General features: G+C 44.8%; 1 protein-coding gene across 1 annotated transcript in view; it reads right to left on the minus strand.

Annotated features, from left to right (window-relative positions):
* Nucleotides 1–250: 250 nt before the first annotated feature.
* Nucleotides 251–20120, minus strand: part of ABCA12 (ATP binding cassette subfamily A member 12) — a 122464-nt gene continuing 102594 nt past the window's right edge. The window contains exons 42-53 of the mRNA XM_043525582.1: nt 18392–18507; nt 16938–17097; nt 14879–15147; nt 13761–13971; nt 12254–12363; nt 10988–11132; nt 10107–10241; nt 6533–6636; nt 5274–5366; nt 4263–4368; nt 2583–2720; nt 251–1138 (exon numbers count right to left, since the gene is read on the minus strand). Of these exons, the coding sequence (XP_043381517.1) occupies nt 1019–1138; nt 2583–2720; nt 4263–4368; nt 5274–5366; nt 6533–6636; nt 10107–10241; nt 10988–11132; nt 12254–12363; nt 13761–13971; nt 14879–15147; nt 16938–17097; nt 18392–18507 (1707 nt within the window). The 3' untranslated portion in view covers nt 251–1018. The remainder of the gene's footprint in view (nt 1139–2582; nt 2721–4262; nt 4369–5273; nt 5367–6532; nt 6637–10106; nt 10242–10987; nt 11133–12253; nt 12364–13760; nt 13972–14878; nt 15148–16937; nt 17098–18391; nt 18508–20120) is intronic.

Consider the following 20120-nt stretch of genomic DNA (forward strand, 5'->3'; position numbering starts at 1 on the left):
AAGACTATACCTGACTCAGCACTGATTTCTCATCCTCGCGGAAACAACCCTGCCCCGAATACTGCTGAACCGCCCAGGCCAAAGGGGAAGACAGAGCAATTGGCAGTGTGAAGTGCAGCACCCCAGTTGGGAAGCACTGTCCTCCAGGAGATGTCGTCCCTGTGGGGTGAAGGATAAACCTGGCGGAGTTCTGCAGGGATTGGGTGATTGGTTGCTCTGGGAGAGGCCAGGTTAACGTGTTTCAGTTGGTGGCAGAGAGGTGGTGATTAAACTGGAGTGTGACTGGGCAATATTGCTCGGTACAATGCTTCCTGTGGTCAAGCTGTTGGGTTTGCAGAGTTGTGGAGTATTGGTAGGGGAAAATTGCGTGGGACCGGGAGATTTGTACTAGGGGTCATGTAGAGTTGGTGCAAACTACAGAAACAAACAAAAACAACAGGAAGCATGGATTTTAAATAACTGTATTAATACTGACATAATCCACATACAGAGAAAAGCTTTACATAGCTATCTAAGATGGACCCCATTGCTGGAGAATCACCACCTTTAATGTATCTAGACTCACAACACCTCTGGGGGGCAGGGAAGTGTTGTGATCCCCCCATTTGACTGACATTTCAAGTGACTTGCTCAAGGTTGCACAGGAAGCCTGTGGCGAAGTAGGACATTGAACCGTGGGTTTCCTGAGAGCCCAGCTAGCGTCCGAATGACTGTCCCGTCCTTCTTCTCACTTATGTCCCTGACTCCAGAGCAGCCGCTCTACTATATCCCCCACTGTTCTTCTTGGTGACAGCCAATAGCGAAGAGCTTCCAGCGTATTTGAACAGCAAGTATCAGGAGATGTCACCAATTTCGCAATATAGATATAAAATAAACCTAGAACAAGAACTGTAAGACTGGGGCAAGACCAATCTGATATGTCAGTTTTACATGTTTACCAGGTTGCTAATAACAAAATAAGTAAAAAACCCATTGTTTAGAAAAATACAATTTGTTTTTTTAACACCGCAATATCCCTTTAACAGATGGCGCTTATGTTGGTATCTTGGCTACTTGTATCTGAGCAGTCTGAGCCTACATCTGTACTCGCATCTGCATTGTCAGCCCCAGTCTGATCTTTGGCAAAGTTGATGAAAACCTAAAAGTTTAAAGGAAAATATTGGTTATGTGACAAACCTAAAAAAATAAGTCAAGAAATGGACAAAAAAGCCTTTTTTTCCTATGGACCATAGCCCTGGGAGGGAGGGATTCTGTGGTTGGGATGGGATTTCCAAAAGGAGTCTGAAAAACCTAGGTCTCAAATGGAATTGGGGCACTTACATGTCTTGGGCTGCTTCGCAAAGCCCAGCTTTAATGTATATTTTATATATACACATGTATACCTATACACACACATCTACCTATATCTTTATATGGTGTACATGCGCAATCCTATACATACACATACACACACATCTACATTATATACACACACCCTTCCATTCTACACACACACACACACCCTATTACACACATCTACACACACAATTCACTCTCAGAATCGCATCTAGGATTGCAGGGTAATAGTTTTGCTTCCAGATCCATTCACTTTGCACTACTCTGCTGGCACAAAGGGGCTGGACAGCTGCCCTATCGGATCAGTTGAGGATTCACCTGTCACAGAGGAATCGCCAGGTGGCATAAAAACTAGATAGCTCCACCACACCACAGGGACTAAAAGTGGGTCATCTTGGGGGCATGACTGCAGAGCCTAGTGCTCCAGCTGTCCCCTGCCAATGGGATGGTCCAAGCAGGCCTAACTCAAGGTAGCCCTTAAACCTGGGTTCCTCCTACAATATTGTATACTGGTGAAAAAAGTTTTGAAGTGGAAATGGAGGGAATGTAACTATGGCATCACATTACAAACAATCATAAACAAAATGAGTATTACAACAGAATCTAGATGCCCCAACTGAGATCGGGGCCTCATTATATAACTATATAGAGGCAGATCCTCAGCTGGCATACCTTGATGTAGCTTCACTGAAGTTCATGAAGCTATGGCAACCTACATCAGTTGAAGATCTAGTTCATACTAAGAAAAGAGCAGCCATAAAGAGCTGGCAGTCTAAATAGACAAGCAAAAGCTGGGAGAAAGGAATATTATCATTTTACTGATAGGGAATGAAGCACAGAGAGAGAGTGAATAACTTCTGAAGTCAATGGCAGGGCCAGGTACTGAAGCCACAGCTCCTGACTGCCAGTCTGGGTCCCTAACCACAAGACCACTCTTCACTTCGGAAAAATGTGGGTTGAAATTCTGCCTTCATTTACACTTATGTAGTCCCACTGAAATCAACAGTACTGAACCAGCGTGACTGAGGGCAGACTAAGTCCTTTGTGCCACGTTTTCATGTGTGTCACACACAACTTTGCTTGTGCATTTTACCAGCGCTACCATATGCATCTGGAGACAGAAGTGCGAGAAGATGCACGTACAGGTGTGCACACTCAAAAGGCGAGCGGAATGAAGCCCCTTTCAATATGTGGTCCAATGTGTCTGGTAATCAGTTCATGTCTGAAACGTATGCTGAATTTCTTACCTCCTCTAGAGTGGTTTGACTCACTGAGAAGTGCCTGATTTTGAAGGCTATTTTGTTGGTTTCCAGAAGATCAAATATGTTTGCTACTCCTCCTGCGGAGATGGGCACGTGATATTCCACCATGTTGAGATGCCGGTCCTGTGGGAACAAGAGCAGAGTGACAGAGTCAAGTCACTGCCACCTGTAAAAGGTCCCGGCAGGCCATACAGCTGCTTGGGTGTAGTATAAAAAGGTAGGGGAAGCTGACTCAAAACGGAATTAAGGGGGAGGATGTGTCTTCTTCCTTTCTGACTCACTCAAGTGAGAAAAGCCTATGGGCAATGACTGCCTAGTGCAGCAGTTCTCAAACTTCATTACACCGTGACCCCATTCTGACAAAAAAAATTACTACACGAATCCCAGTGCCCTGGGTGACTTGGAATAGTTAGTATTTTAAATAAGAAGTGCTTCAGCCCCCCACTGCCGCTTCTGAAGCTGCGGGCTAGGGTTTCAGCCCCACCACCAACCCCAGAGCTTCGGGCTGGGTCTTTCTGCCCTGGTGACCCAATCCAAATGGGGTCTCAACCCAGTTTGGGGTCATGACGCACACTTTGAGGACCGCTGGCCTCATGTGTTTCCAGTGAGTTGCTTTATGTTTGTGGTACTCTTTGGTGGCCAATAAACAAGCCCTGAGGAACAGGGGTCTGGAGCTTTATTTCCCTTTCCTGGCTGGTAAAGCTACTCCCCAGCTGACGTGCTAGTTAGTCCATTCTGTAATGTCAGCTAGCCTCGGTGAAGACTGAGAAAGCTGGAGAAGAAATTTCTTGCATGGGAAATATTGTTGTGCAACAATTATCAGGTATTTTCTGGAATCTATGTGAGGATCCAACTAAAACTTCTATTATCTTAGGCTTTGGGGGAAGACTAAAGTGCATGACGGACTAGCGTCTTTAGGGAAGATGTGGTATTTCCAATTTGTGGTTTGGATGGATGACTTTGAAAGTTGGGGTTACGCTAGAGGGTTGGCTGGTCCTGCTTCAACACTGTGTTACTCCACCTTGATGCCAATGTAATTCTATTACCAGAGGCACTGAATAATCCCAGCTCCCACTGAAAACAAGTGGAGCTAGACAACTAGGGAGGTGGTGGAATCTCCTTCCTTAGATATTTTTAAGGTCAGACTTGACAAAGCCCTGGCTGGGATGATTTAGCTGGGGATTGGTCCTGCTTTGAGCAGGGGGTTGGACTAGATGACTTCCTGAGGTCTCTTCCAACCCTGATATTCTATGATTCTATGATTCTAACTCCAGCCTTCTGTAGCACTGACATCAGTGGGATTACTCAAGTGAGTAAGGAGTTGCCAGATTAGACTCCTCTCTTGCATGCTCACTGTTACCATTTGGCTGTGTTTTTAAAGCCACCTAGGAAATCTGGATGCTCTAATTCCATTGAAATTAATTGGACCTCAGTGTCCAAACCCTTTTGGCAACTCTGTAAATCTGAGCCTTGCCTCTGCTTTGGAAGAAGGAGTTTGGGGTACAATTCCCTTATGCTTTGAGAGCATAATGCTCTGGGCAGCTATTGCTGAGTCAAAGCTGTGGTCAGAAGAAGCTTACAAGATATCTATTGTGAATATAACAGGTTTGATATGGGATTCCATTCTCAGTTCCCCCAGCATCTGGTCTGATCTATCCTGCTTACCTTCAGGCACGTATCTGGAAAGTGGGACTGCATTAACTCCGTCAGAGCCTCCGTGCTGACCTCGCTGCTCATCAAGTGCATCTTCACGGTGAATCCTCTTCCAAACCTAGACAGAAAATCAGAATGCATGCTGCACAGCAGGTATGGAACAGACACAAGAGAGTCAAGGAGCCTTGCTGGAAGCTCTCGTGAAACAAAGCCAGCCCCCGAGTAACTCCAGTGAGGTCAACAGCGTCATGCTAGGAATAAATCTGGATCAGCAATCCAGCCAGGGTGATCATTAATAAGCTGTGAAGTTCATCACTATCATCTATTTTTAATTTCCATATTAAAGTCGACCAAGTTATTGTGTCATCTGTGTAGAGGAACATGCCTCTCAAACACTGAACAAAAGCTTCATGGAGGCCGAACATGCATTATTGAGAGAGCTGGTCGACAATTTGTTAACAAAATGTTTTTTTGTTGGCACGTGTCGATTTGTAGAAAGCTCTCAGGTCCTGGGTGGGTGGGAAAGGGAGAGAGAACTCCCAACCAACCCCAGAAAAGCCAAGTGGCTAGAGCACTCACTTGGGATGGGGTGACCCTGGTTCAAGTCCCTGATCTGCCTGTTGTGGACTAGGCCCTTGAACTTGGTCCCCCTCACTACAGCTGAGTGTTGGCTAGTCTGGGGTGGGCCTCTCTCACGCTCAGACATGATGAAAAGCCTCGGGTTTGTTCAGCTGCAGAATGAAACCCAATGCCAAAACCCCAACATTCATCACAAAACAGAACTCTTGTTTGCCAGCCAGCCCCCTGCCATTATTTATCACAGATTCTCAGAAACAAAAGACAGAAAGGCTTTCAGTGACGTCCAGGGTTTGTTCACTACGTGCTAATGCCCTGAGTACACACAGCTAGATCCTCAGCTGACGTAAATCAGCATCCTTCAGTGGAGCTCCACTGTTGTTCATTAGCTGGGCATCTGGCTCTAAAGGCAATACAGTGAAAGGATAGTAGATACATTTTACTGACCTGGTCTTAATATGCTGCAAAGAGCCAAGGCACTGGAAACGTCCATTCACCATAATAGCCAGCCTGGTACAGAGAGCTTCACATTCTTCCATGCTGAAAAGCAAACAAAGAAACTCTATTCCAGGAGTGGCCAAACTGTGACTCGTGAGCCTCATCTTTTATAGTTAAAGTGCGGCTCGCAGAGCACTCCCGCTTCCCCCATTTTCAACCTACCACACTGTGTGTGTGGGGTGGGGGGGTGGTCGGGGGAGAGCTCAGGACCTCTGCCTTACAACAGGGTGGTGGAGTAGGGGCTTCTGCCCTGTCGGGAAGGGGAGTCTCGGGGCTTCAGTCTGGCAGGGTGCACCTCCCATGGCTCGGGGCCTCAGCAGGAGTGGAGCTGAAGCCCCAAGCCCCGGCAGGTGCTTCCCGCAGGGCAGAAGCCCCAGTCCCCTGCAGGTATGCCCGGACTCTCAAACTTCTGAAGATTGTCATATGTGGCTCAGAGGATCGGTAAGTTTGGCCACCCATGCTCTATACACTCACTGAATGGGAATAAAAGACACTTTAATGGCCAGAACATTAATGGTTTCCCATGAGCTACTCAGGAGATTAACCTGTAACTCATCATCTTAATCACCTCACCTCAAATCTCTATCTGGCTCCTATTCCACTAGAATAGGGAGGGCCCAGGACCTCAAAGATATTTAAGGGAGTTAAATGCCTAAATACCTTTGAGGATCTGGGCCAAGGATCCATTCAGTGCAAAGCAATCACACATTTCCAGGAAGTGTTCAGCATTTCCTGGATGATCTTCCTGGATTTTCTTATTACATGTTATTGCAGGTGGATGTTACTAAAGATGGGCTCAAGCAGCATAATGCAGATCCAGATACATTTTTCTGCTGCTGTGATTCAGGATTAGGATTCAGTCCATTATACAGACTTGGAAAACTTGGAACTGGAAATGTGTTTAAATTTCAGTGCCCCCAAAGTTCCAAGTACCGAGGGAACACTGGTGGAACTGAAATTTGGCGGGCCGAGGGATACTGGCCGCCACTTCCAGCAGCTCCCATTGGCCTGGAGCAGCGAACTGCACCCACTGGGAGCCGCGATCGGCCGAACCTGCGGACGCGGCAGGTAAACAAACCGGCCGGGCCTGGCAGGGGCTTTCCCGGAACAAGAGGCGGAACAAGTTTGGGAACCACTGGGCTAGGGTGTTCCAAAGTGCAGTTTGAGTTTGGGCTTAATAAAGCACAAAGGCAGCCAGTAAACTCTACCTGTGGGAAGTGAGTATCACGGAACATTGGTTCTGGACTTCCTCGGTGATGATTTTCCAAAGGTGTCGTTTAGCATTAGGATCCATTCCAGAGCTTGGTTCATCCTTTAAAAAACAACAACAAAAAACAGATTGTAAGTTTAAATAGGAAAGAAAATGTCATTTCTCTTCCGCTCCATATCGGCTCTTTGTTTAGAATTGTCATCACAGACACTACAACTTCCAGTACAACCACTTAGCTCTTATATGGAGCTTTTGGTCCGTATTATTGGTATGTCTGATGGAAGTGCCTAGGATGAGACCCCCTGGTGCTAGGCGTTGTACAAACACATACGAAGAGGAAGTCTCTTCTCCAAAGAGCTTACAAACTAAATAGATACAGAGGGGAAGTGACTTGCCCAAGTTCACATAGCAGGTTTGTGGCAGAGCCCTCTCCACAGCTAAGGACCTTATCTGAACATTAAACTAATTTCGAAACACTCTGGCTGCCTAGAGGATTTGGAAACGCACTTCCCATTCATTTCAAAATATCAATTCATTTGAAAATCTCAGCCTTACTCTTCCTAGCACAAAACTGACTCTGATAAACATCCCTCTATGTAGATGTTCTATTTCACACTTCTATAAATAACAACTTATTAGTAAATTGTAGCTTTGATCCAAACATGAGGTAATACCAGACTGGCTCTTTGTCTCCACACCTATCTGTCTTCTGGGTAATATCTACTTCATTTACGGACAAAACAAGTTTTCTGTCTTCAGGATTCCATAGACAATAAGCTACAGATGAGCAACAGTATGTCGTGCCCCACCTCATTCATCATCAACAAAATTACCAGCCAGCTTCCTATTGTAAAATTGTTATTGTTGGTGACAATGTATTATACGAAGCAGAAAGAAAACAGCTTGTTATTCAGAAAGCAGCTTGTGCTTAGACAAGCTCCTCTTCTCCCTTTTTATTGAGATTTTATATGTAAAAAGAGAAGTTAGAAGGAATTATATAAATTTAGGGGTGGCGCTTCAACGGGTGTAAATCAGAGCTGTACCCATCTGGCCCAATGTTTGGAAAACTGATCATTAAGTATTGCAGAATTTGCAACACAGCAGTGGCAGGTGGTCTGGTACTTTGTGGAGTTGGTTTCTGCAGTTTAAAAGACTTACAATGCCTGTGGTGTGATTGAGTGAATGTGCTATGAATGGCGTCCGAAAGATCATCTTCTCTTGGTTTCCCCCCGCCTTCTCTGTTATGTTTATTTATGCTGAAACATTTTTCTGATCCTCTCACACTTCCTTTTCTTTCCTACGAGCCCAAAGAGTGCTGACGTGTGGGAATAAGCCTGGTTGCCTTAACAACAATTAGGCAGAAAAGACTGGGGCTAATTGCCCTGATTTAATCCTGAAAGGCCAGGTGAGGCTTGTTGAGGAAAGCAGAAAATGAGGCCAATCGGAGCAGGGCCAGAGAAAAGCAATTGCTTAGATGGTATGGGGGTAATTTAAACATTGGCCACTTCTGGATGCCGAGTGAACTAAACCTGGTGTGTGCTAGGGCTATGCCCTGGAGAACTGCAAGCTGAAAAGCCTGACTGGGAAATCTGAACTGCGACTTTGGGTGTGCATGTATGGAATGTTTTGTGTGCGTCCTTTCCCAGCTGTCTAAAACTTGTGGGTAACCCTCGAGAGAGAAACCCCTGTGACTCTTACATCAAAGCCAGACCCACTGCTTGAGGCATCTCTTTGACACCAGCAAATGGCAGTTTGCACAAAGAGAACATTTGTAGTTATGATCCTACTTCAGAGCAAAACTCCAGTATAATGTAAGAAGAAAATGTTAAGCTACATTTAGGTGAAACATTCTAATATCCTCCATGTGGCAAGAGATATATGCTTTCTAGATTGTATCTTAAAGGAACACTACTGTTCTGGTTCTGTTTTTCACCCCATGGCAATTTGGGGCCACTGGTACAGACTATGCTCCTTTCATCCCCTTCTTGCTATTCAGGGAGGGCGTGATCACATCTTAAATCTGATATGGACATTGTAGATAGACAATAAGTATGGAATACTGTGATGGCATTTTCGGTTCCTTTCCTTTTAAGAGCAATAGGTAGACACCATATAGTATCCGTGAAGGAGCACTCATGCAGAGCCTCTGGATTTCTCTCTACCGCTGCTCGTCTGAAGTGGGGGCATTTCAGACATGTACAGTCAGGAGGATAATGATCTCCGTATACAGCATTGGTTAGACCATGCTTGGAATACTTCATACAGTGTCCACATTTTGAAAAGGCTATTGGAAAATTGCAGAGGGTGCAGAGCAAGAGCCACTAAATAATTTGACGACAGGAACAAAGAATACCTTAGAGTGAGAGACTTAAAATGCTCCATCTGTTTAGCTTACCAGAAAGAAGATTGAGAGGTGGCTTGATTAAAATATGTAAGTACCCTCCTGAGGAGAATATAGTGGGAACTAAAGCGCTCTTTAATCTAGCTGAGAAAGGCGTAACAAGAACCAATGGCTGGAAGGTAAACACCAGATAAATTCAAATGAAAAATAAGGCTCAAATTTGTCAGCGAGGCTGATTAACCATTGGAACAAGCTACCAAGGGAAGCGGTGGATTTTTCATCTCCTGATGTCTTCAGATGAAGACTCGATGCCTTTCCGGAAGAAATGCTTAAGTCAAACACAACTTATTAGGCTCAGTACAAGGGTAACTGGGTGAAATCCCAAGACCTGTGTTATACATGTTGACCTGTGACTCCTGACCAGATCCTACAGAGGTTATAAGCCAAGCTTGATATATATGTATAAAATATTGCATGTAATAAAATTGCTTTTATTAGTTATGAGTGACCTAGGGTTATAAGATTTAGTAACAAGTGCATTACAATACACAAGTGCACAGCAAAGAACAAATTAAAGGAATGCTAATGAACTTCTAGGGGATTTTTAGTATGTGTAACCATGAGGTTAACTTCTTGAATATATTGGAAACAACTAGGAAAAGTATTGATGCAAAAAGCCATGTCAACGATCATAACAGCAATTATGGTTTTCTGGACACCCATAAATGGACCGAAGGCCAGAAAATGATCTAACCATGCTCATGGGACATGTGTGGGTGTTCAGGGGAAGAAGGTCTGAGACATAAAATAAGGTGTAAATCCAACCTTTAATTGGGATCATCAGAATGACACAGTTAGCGACAGCCAAAACCGTCATCACCACTTATTTTTCTTTCCATCTTCACATCTAATGGCCTCCATAAGGTTGCAAGTAAGCACAATGCAGTAAACCACTTTGCTGTACTTATGCATATTGATTTTTCTATCATTTCAGTTATATTTGTCTCTACTAACTAAAGCCCAGAGTTTGTGTATGTGCTTCACCAATCTCCAACTCAGCAACATTTCTTACATAGCTGCGGAGTAAAAGAACCTGTGATGAGTGACTGATGCAATTTGCACTTTAAACTTATCCAAGGCTACAGACGGGAGGTCAGAATAGATGAAAGAATGGTTCCTTCTGGCCTTAAAAGCTACGTATTTTTCCATCGCAAAATTTCTGATTTCTTACCAGCAATAGAATTGATGGATTACCAATGAGGGCCAGAGCAGTTGATAACTTTCTATTAGTGCCATAGCTGCACATTGAGGTGACTCTGTCTTTGTACGGCATCAGATTAAGTCTATGAAGAAGCTGATGTACAATCTGTGGGTACAAATAATAATAATAATAATAAAAACTTGGTTTACATTGAGAATTAGACCAACCATAGAATATCTGGAACAAGTATGTATTTGCCAACAATTCAGGACCCAATCCTCAACAGGTGCAAATCAGTGTAGCTCCAATGACTTCAACAGAGCTACACCGATTTACATCAGGAGGGATCTAGCCCTCAGTCTCTGGCGGTTCAGATACTATAATTAAATGTCCTTTGAAATACCATATTGCTGCCAGGTTGGGTTTCACTCCACAGAAGTCTTTGAAGTGTGGAGACTTGCTTTGAAATACCCGTTAAAATACATAGGAGTTCAACGATTTCACAAAGACCCCTTGGGATCAAAACATCAGGGACACAACCTTTGCTAATCCCTTTTACAAATTCCGGCTTCACTTGTTCATTTAGGACTTGATCTAGTAAACACTTACTACTGAAGTCAATGGGAGTATTTGCACAGATGTCTATGTAGGGAGAGTTTTAACAGCACGGCCCAGTTCTAAGTCAATTCCATACCGTGACCCCGTGTTACAAAACAGTCAAGTTCTGTGACCATCCCACAACCATCTAGCCATAAAGCAATGAAGTCCCAGGTTGGAAATTCATGATTGTCATCCTCATTGTTTATTATTACACATAATGGCCTTGATCAAGACCACTGAAGTCAATGCAAAAACTCTCACTGACTTGACTGGGTCCCAAGGGAACTCTTCAGTCAAATGGGTCTACTCACTCCTTTAATCTGTTTCTCTGGGGTGCCGTGTAGCCGAGCATAGTAGTACATGTGCTCTTCCACTGTCAGCAAGTCATCCAAGGCATCTTCTTGAGGGCAGTAGCCGAAGAGCGACCAGTGGGTGTCATCAATGTCACTCAGGGATCTGGATCAGGAAAGGTGAAAGGTCATTTTATAAACACTTCATAAGTCTCCTATATGCTCTATTAAACAGGAAGGAAACGTATCCCCCACTGGGGCAGGAATGCTTTTAGTTCATGATAGCAAGGCCTGTGCAGATCTGACATTCTTAGCTCCTGAAAGGAAGGATTGTGTGTCTCACACTGAGTAGTACCTCACACTGCTTGTACGTCCAGTGGTTTTGATGGGCCAGTTTCCAGTGGCCTTACTCATGTTTAAAGCTAAGATTTAGACATGGGTATTTTTAGTAAAAGTCACGGACCAGTCATGGGCAATAAACAAGAATTCACCTGTCCGTGACTTTTATTATAAATGCCCATGATGATTTAATCTCTGTGCTGTGGGGCCCCGTTCCAGCAGTGGAGGCTGACTGCCCCACAGTGGCCTGCTGCTCCAAGGCCCCCAGAGGCCGCTCTCCTGAAAGCCTCCGGGGCCGCTGCTCTGGCCGCCCCCGGGACCAATGCTTTGGCCCTCCCTGGGGCCATTGCTCTGGCCACCCCCAGGACTGTTGCTTGGGTGATCCCCGGGGCCAACTGCTGGCACCGGGGACTGCCTGAGCAGCTGGTCCTGGGGCCACTCCAGCAGCGGCCAGTGTGACTGGCCCCTGGGCAGCCCTGCAGCTGCGGAAGTTACGGGGGTCACGGAAAGTCACAGAATCCGTGACTCCCATGACCTCTATGACAGACTCGCAACCTTACTCATGTTTAGTAGCACTTTACTCCATCATCAGACCCACTGATTTCAGTGGGACCAGTTGTGGAGCGTGATATTATTCAACAAGAGAAAGGGTGACGGAATCAGGCTCTTAATGACTGAGGGCCAGATTCTGATCTCACAGTGGTGTAAATCTGGAGAAACTCCATTGACACCAACAGAGTTGCACCAGCATAAAAATTTGTCAGTGAAATGAGACTCAAGACCCGAGGAAGTAAATATAATATTTTTAAATGGCTGAATTTTCTGCTTTTTATTAAGTCTAACTTTTTTTAATTTGCTTTGTTGATTCATCCGAGCCAGGGCAAATGACAAATTGTTTTCCAGACAGCCTTGTTGATACATCACTTCTGGATAGCTAATCCTCCATACCCAGTTTGATCCCGGACTCTCAATCTTCCACTGGTAGCCCCGATGTCTCCTGTTAGCATTTTAAAGATAGTTGTCTTTCCGGCACCGTTCACGCCAAGCAGCCCGAAGCACTGGTTTATGAGACAGAAAGAGAGACATTTAGCATGCTGCATTTAATGCTAACGTATTGCTATGCAGCAAGTGCTCAACGCGACTTGACACTTCTCCTCCCCTGGCCCTTGAGCAAGACGAATTATGGAAAAGCCTCAGGCAGTCAAAGTGCATATAAATATTATAATGGTGGTTGTTTATTGGGCAGTGTATTGCAGTGTGTATTAGGCTCCCCTGTTTAATATAGTAGGAAATAATGGATGTGTCTATAACACTAGCATTCCTTTTATTGCAAAGTGCATTTTCATATGTAGGCCATGTGAAGGATCAAATCCTGATCGTTTTACTCTTGCAATCCCATGCTGCTGCAGCTTCACTGTTATTGGTACTTGCATTGGCCAGATTAAAGCTAGCTCAATATGTCCACATGTGCTTCAGATCATACCTCCTACAGCAGTGTAGACAGACCACAAGTACTCCTTTTCTAGTCACTGTACAGACACTTAGTACCATTCTTAGGCCCTGGTCCTGCAGACACAGACAGATGGGAGAGGAAGCAAAGGTATACAGGGAGAGAGAGTCCAATACACAAATGGCAGTTAGGAGTCTAATTCCCACTGGCTTTCATGGGATTTAGGGTGTATCTGCCATTTATGCCTTTGAAAATCTCCCCCACTGAGATCAGAGGCTAGATTTTCAAAGAGTGTCAGCTCCCATTTTCCCAGCATGCTAAGCCCTTCTGAAAATCTGGCTGTTGGTGTCAAACTGGGATCTCAGCAATTCTGAAAATCTGGCCTTGCCCAAGATCACCCAGCAGGCTAGTGGCAGAGACAGGAACAGAACCCAGGTCTCCTAGTCCCATCCATTGGACGACACTGCCTCTCTAACTGCCCATCCCACTTTCCAAGCCCAATGCAGTCTGAATAAAGAGTCATGACTACATTTCTAATGGTAACTGTAAATCCATGACAGACAAACAACCAATGATCAAGACCCCACTGTGCTAGACACTGTATAAACACACAGTAAAAAGATAGTCCCTGCTGGAGTTCATTCTCTAGATTATCATAGTTTCCCTCCCACCTTTCCTTTGTCTTGTCTATTTAAACTTTCTGAGGCAAGGACCATCTCTCGCTTTATGTCCATGCTATCCCTAGCACAAAGGGGTTCCGATTTCAGTTGGGTTCTCTGGGCTCGACTATAATACAAATAATCAATGATACTCAATAGATGAAGGTGACGAATACCAGAGGGAAGAAAGGAAGGATGAGGTACCAGTAAAGCAAGTTATTGTCCAATAAGTTGCTGTCAGATGGTCTCCCTGAGTCTTAAGCAGGGACTGGGAAGACAATGAGGAAGTGGCTTGGAGGACATTTTCTAGAGGAGAGGCTGCTACTGCCATAGCCTGCTTGCTTACCTCTCCTGCTGGGATTCCAATGCTGACATTTTTGACTGCCATGATCCTTCTGAGAGGAAGATGGTAGATCTTGGAGAGGCTCTGGAGTTGTACCACGTCGACGTCTGCTCGGCCAGACTCAACCCGCTCCCTCTCAGCCTGAACGTCTTTGTCTTCATCAGCTGCCTCCAGCAGAAGCGGTGGCCTGCCATGCACTTTGTTGAACAGGAATCTGAAGGCGTAGGAGACAGGTGATTTTACGTTCCAGATCTGCGTGTGCAGAGGACTTAGTGTCTTTTCAGTAAAATTGAAATGAGATCCTATTATATGCTCTCATTATATTAATTTAAAACTCTCTGCTATTATTATTCCATGTACGAAGCTTAAAAACAAATGTTCTTTCTTTATGAAGCTTTTCCTTGTATTCAACAAATGCATTGCTTTTGGTGTCGGTCCTACATCATAGCAGCTTTCAGTTTTGGTGACAGTTTTTATCCTTTGAATTTGGGGGCAGATCATAGAGGGAGAGAGAGTCAAATACACAAATGGCAGTTAGGAGTCTAATTCTCATGCATCATGAATTTGGGGGCAGAACTGAACCCAAATCAGCTTGGACTCAAGGTGCCACTGTATGAATTGAAGGGGCTCTGGATCTGCTGGCCCCAGAGCCACTCTTCCGATCAACCCATCAGCATCCCGTGGCACTGGAGACCTGAAATGGCAGCCCTTTGAGTTGCCTTTCCAACACAGAATGGATACAGTCAGCCAGGCCTGTTCTTTGAAATTGAACTCACTGGCCTACGCAGGTATTACAACAACGAATACCTCTCCCTTCCCGGGTACTGGAATTGTCCAGCACATGGAGAATTAGCGCAGGATAAGCAATTACTCCCAATGCCCATAGAGAGGGAGGTGCAACAAAAAATTAAGGTGCACACATTTCCATTAGTCATCACTATAACCACAGGTAGATATGGGAACTGCCAGCAGAGAGAGCTTACGCTGAGTTTGCAAAGCGTTGCGTAAGTTTATGGAGCTATGCAAAATAATTATAATTGATAACGATGACAATGTCAATGACAAAAGCACTGAGCTCTGTTTTAATCTACATCCATTGTAGGAATACCGATGTTACTTACTCTAATATACTAGACCAGACTTTCTGAATCATCCCGTCATGCATTAAGAGCCGAATTGCAAAGAATATAGTGCCCTGGATAAACATGCCAAGCAGCTTGGAGCTTATTCTGTCCATCTCAAAGGTTCTGTCAGGGTAATCCACGCCATAGGCTTTTAAGAAGCCCATCAGTGCGTGGTGCTGAGACAATTCAATCAAGCTGTATCCAAAGCAGAATTGTGGAGAGATCAGGAAAACGTGCCTCAAGATTTCAGAGAGATCATGCAAGCCCTGAAAGAAGAGAAACACCAATGATCATTGTGACTTTATTCTTGGGACGGCATTGGGACTGACGCCTGTTTGGGCTTATTGGCCTATCTCAAACCACAGATAAATCAACAGCAAAGAGCTCCGAAACGGTTTGTTTCACAATTGCAAGGAATTCAGGGTGGAAAAGTCACTGGGAGTTGGTGCCTAACTCCGTTAGGTGCTTTGGAAATGGCACCCTTCTAGCCAGCACCCAGTGATCATACTTCCTGGTACAGATCCTTGGTTCTTATTCCAGCTTGTTTGCACTGCTCAGGTAGCAGGCAACCACCAGAACGGTGCTCTGAGGCTGCAGCTGGGAATTCTCCTGATGCAGGGAATGCACAGGTGAGGTGAAGCTGAGTAAGCAGGTTGCAGACTGGTGTTCTTCATGAAGTTGGGGTAGCTATCTAGCTGCGCTAACCCTTGCGGCCAATGTGCTCCCCATCCATGGAGCCTCAGAGCTGTGGATCCATCCCGCTGCATGCTGAATTGCAGGGCATCCCCATGAAGCTCAAAGGGACACAGGTAGTACCCAAATCCTTCTTCTCGCTTTCTGTAGCACAAGCGCATCAGTTCTTCTTGGTCAAGCAGCTCCATGCCCACTGACAAGGAGACATGTTCGGCCCAGGGAGTTGCTAATGCATGACAAACAGCCAAGCACTGAGCCTAGCAGTGAAGAGCTACTGTATAATATCGTTATTCGCTAACACTAGCAGTGAAGACTGCTAAACACAACTGACATTACACATGGCACATTGGATACGCAATAAATTAGCATGGAAGGAGATTGTCTCCATCCTGATGTGGCTAGACAACTACAAATGACACGATCCAAGGGTTTGGTAAACAGGTACTGCCTGACAATGGGACAAGGGCTGATTTTTTTTTAATTAAGGAATTGTCCTTGTAATAAACAAAAAAAACCCAAAGCTTACATTTTAGCCAGGACGGATTCTCTAAGACACAGGAGAAGTAGATCTATTAAAGAGCAGTGCTCCACTTCAGGGAAATGTCAGTGCCTTCGAGGCACTTTTCCCTTTGCATGGACAGGAATTCATTGTAGAGAGCACTTGTTTCACAGTGAGATGACAGAAGGTTCATCTGCTGATGTAGCCCTTGGGGCACTGAGATTTAGTACTCAGCCTCAGTAATTTGCACTAGGGAAACTTAACTCCCAATACAACCATCTTTCTCAAAAAAGTGGGCCCGCATTCATTCCCTGATCTCTCCCACATGCATCTGGTTTCCCCCTCCCAGATGTCCACTCCCATCTGCCTCTCTCTCCACCCCTAGTTCCTAACCACCGGGGGGAGGGGTTGGGGTAAATTAAATGGAGAAGAAAGAGTCTCACTTGCCCCATGTTTGGACCTTAGAGAACCTCACCAGATCTCTAGAGTAATGTCCCCTACTTGACCTGCCTCAAAACCTTGAAAAACAATGGAAGTCCACGGGTATGATCCAAAACCCATTGAGATCAATGGAAAGATTCCCACTGACTTCAGTAGCCTTTGACTCAGGCCCCAGCGTGTGTTAGACTTGGAAACCAATCAGTTTTCTAAGAGTTAACACGGGGCTTCTCTACATGGTGCATGAGTAGTACTGTTTAAAACGGGATACATTAGCATACACTAGGAAATTTTCAGTGCATGCCAGCAGCAGGGTCCACCCAGGCCAGTTAATGTGCAACATACTAGTGTGCACTAGAATTTACACTCCTTTAGTGAAGACTGATTCATCATGTAGACAAGCCCAAAGTGTTAGTGAGCTCTTACCTGATCAGTAGCCTTTTCTTGGGAAAGTAGAAACACAACCGAATGAGTAATGATGGTATTAATGCTAAAGGACAAGTTGATGCTGACATAAACTATGAAGGCCATTCCTGTTTCCTTGAAGATCCCAGCCAGCAAGTACATCCATGAAAACGTTGCATATCTGTAGATCACCGGCAGCAGAGAGAATATGAAAGTAATTTAAAGAGTGGTGAAAACTGGCAACAAAATAATTCAGCTCAAGCACTTCTGCCTCACTCGCTATACACAGGAGGGTATAGTCGTAATGATGCCTATTTCTCATATAGCGCCTTTCATCAGCAGATCTCTTCACCACCTTTTAACCTCACAACGCTGCTCTGAGGCAGGGGAGAATTATTATTCCCATTTTACAGATGAGGCACGGTGACTCGCCCAAGGTCACAGAGGAAGTCTATGGTGGACCAGGAACTTGAACTGTGGCCTCCCATAGCCTTGGTCAGTGCCCTAACCACCAGACCATCCTTCCTTCCACATTTTGGCTGCACTTGCACTTCAGTGTCTCAGGAATTTGAAAGAGAGAAAAAAACCCAAAGATTTCTGGTGGAATTTGGGGGAAACATTGATGACACGTATTCATGGCAAATGAAAACTGTGCAACCATACTAGCCGAGGTCAAGATCTTGAAGACCTTGTAGTCCTGACCCAATTCAAATTAAAAATGAAAACTTTGAGGAAAGACTCATAGCCATTCAAGGTTCTTATCTCCCCATGCCTGTCTGCTTAATCCTAACTCTGGCAGAGAAATACTTCCTGAGAACCAGACTGGTAGTCAGGAACGGCTGAGTTACAGCGAGAGCTGGTTGAAGAAAGTTTTTTGTGAATTTTGTCCTGATATTTTTTTGGCTCAAATTAAAAAAATGTAAACAAGCTTGTTGAGGGAAAAATGGGGCAAAATTTATCTAAATTTTCCTGATTTTTTTTAAATTTGGGAATGTCACTGATATTTTGACATTTGAATAGTTTCAATCAGTTGTAGTTACAATCCAGGCTGTTTCTGTGACCTTGAGCATATCGGTTTTTGGTGTTAGTTACGAACATTTAGAGCTGCTATTCAGGTAAAGTCTGTGTAAACAGGAAATAAGGACAACCATGCATCATCCACCCCAACCAAGGTGTCTTGGGTCTGTGTAATCTCTACAGTTTAAGCTGTCACCTTTGGTCCACCCCTGTCTAAAATGGGGATAACAGTTCTTGCCACATCTCTCCCAAGCCTTCTGAAGGCTAACTAGTGAATGTTTATCAAGTGCTATCTATATTACGGTGTCAGTTCAGCCTCTCCTATTCTGCCAAGAGAGAGGATTCCCAGTAGCGGTGATGGGAGAGTCGCACAGCTTTGGTCAGGACTCCAAACCCTAAGCAAATCCCCCTCCACCCCACCATGGAGTCATATTCAAATAACTGAGCCACACACTTACCCGAACATCATCATCAAAAGAAATACAGCCAAGAGGTTATTATCATTGAAGAAAGCAGGTATTTGGAAAGCTGAAATAACTCCTATTGAGAGGGCAACCGGGACCATAAAAAGAACCTGTGAAATGATATTAAAGAGTGTATCGTAGTCAGAATAATTAATACTCTAATAGAGCTACATGCAGCTTGTACAGGGGAGGGAATGACACCAGGTGTCAATTTTGCTCTAGAGGTGCAGTAAGCTGTCCATCGATGGGAGAGGAGACTTTAAATTCTGTTTGGCCCTCCGGAGCATCCCAGTTTTGAACCCTAGGAAGTGTGGGCATGAAAGGCCTAGATGTGAATGAGAAATGTCCCGTGCCTTTCCTATTATAGAGTCACTTTATGCTGTTTACAATACTCTGTCAAGCCAGGGATCTACACAGTAGATGCCTCAAGCGGTTCCTGGTTTCCCCGACTTTGGGATTCAGAGAATTTGCTTGTAGGTGTTCACTGAGAAATATCCGGTTGCTGAGAGCTCTGGATTAGTTTCAGCCTGCTGAATAGTGATTGCAGCTAGAACGCCGGGGCTATTTCGATCGGCTCATTTAAAAATCTGCAGCACCAACTTGAGAGCCCGGAGCATGAAAGCAGAGGTAGGCCAGAGTCACAGTCACAGGTGTATGATCAGTGACTCAGCGTCAATTCTTCAAACCTGGCCGCATTTATGGTGTGTTCAAATCCCTCGTTTGCACTCACAACCAGGAGCTGCTTGTTCCATTGCCCAACTCCATGAGCAGGCTTAGGCGTCTAGTTCTGAACATGTGGCTCTGTTGTTATTATTCCTATTCCAGTGGTGCCCAGCAGCCCTCGTCATGGGCCAGGACCCCCTTGTGCTAGGTGCTGTACAAACACAGAAGCAAAAGACGGCTCCTGCCCCCAGAGGGTCATGTGGAGTTAATCAAATCTTAAAGCCTTGCCTCTCCTGGGATTTAGCCGCACTGCAAACTGCTAATATAGGTACTTTGACATCAGCACAGCACAATTTGCACTGATGCAGCTTGCAAGCCAAGGTAAGCTGCACCTGCACAATTCAAGCTGCACTGCTGCAAAGAGTTTCAGAGTAACAGCCGTGTTAGTCTGTATTCGCAAAAAGAAAAGGAGTACTTGTGGCACCTTAGAGACTAACCAATTTATTTGAGCATAAGCTTTTATGAGCTACAGCTCACTTCATCGGATGCATACTGTGGAAAGTGTAGAAGATCTTTTTGTACACACAAAGCATGGCATTTATTCTTTTACGTAGAGACTGTCCAGTTTGACCAATGTACATGGCAGAGGGGCATTGCTGGCACATGATGGCATATATCACATTGGTGGATGTGCCAGCAATTCCCCTTTGCCATGTACATTGGTCAAACTGGACAGTCTCTACGTAAAAGAGTAAATGGACACAAATCAGATGTCAAGAATTATAACATTTATAAACCAGTCGGAGAACACTTCAATCTCTCTGGTCACGCGATTACAGACATGAAAGTTGCGATATTACAACAAAAAAACTTCAAATCCAGACTCCAGCGAGAGACTGCTGAATTGGAATTCATTTGCAAATTGGATACAATTAACTTAGGCTTGAATAGAGACTGGGAGTGGCTAAGTCATTATGCAAGGTAACCTATTTCCCCTTGTTTTTTCCTATCCCCCCACCCCCGCCCTCAGACGTTCTTGTTAAACCCTGAATTTGTGCTG

The sequence above is a fragment of the Chelonia mydas genome, chromosome 11, assembly GCF_015237465.2.
Source record: "Chelonia mydas isolate rCheMyd1 chromosome 11, rCheMyd1.pri.v2, whole genome shotgun sequence".
Lineage (NCBI taxonomy): Eukaryota > Metazoa > Chordata > Testudines > Cheloniidae > Chelonia > Chelonia mydas.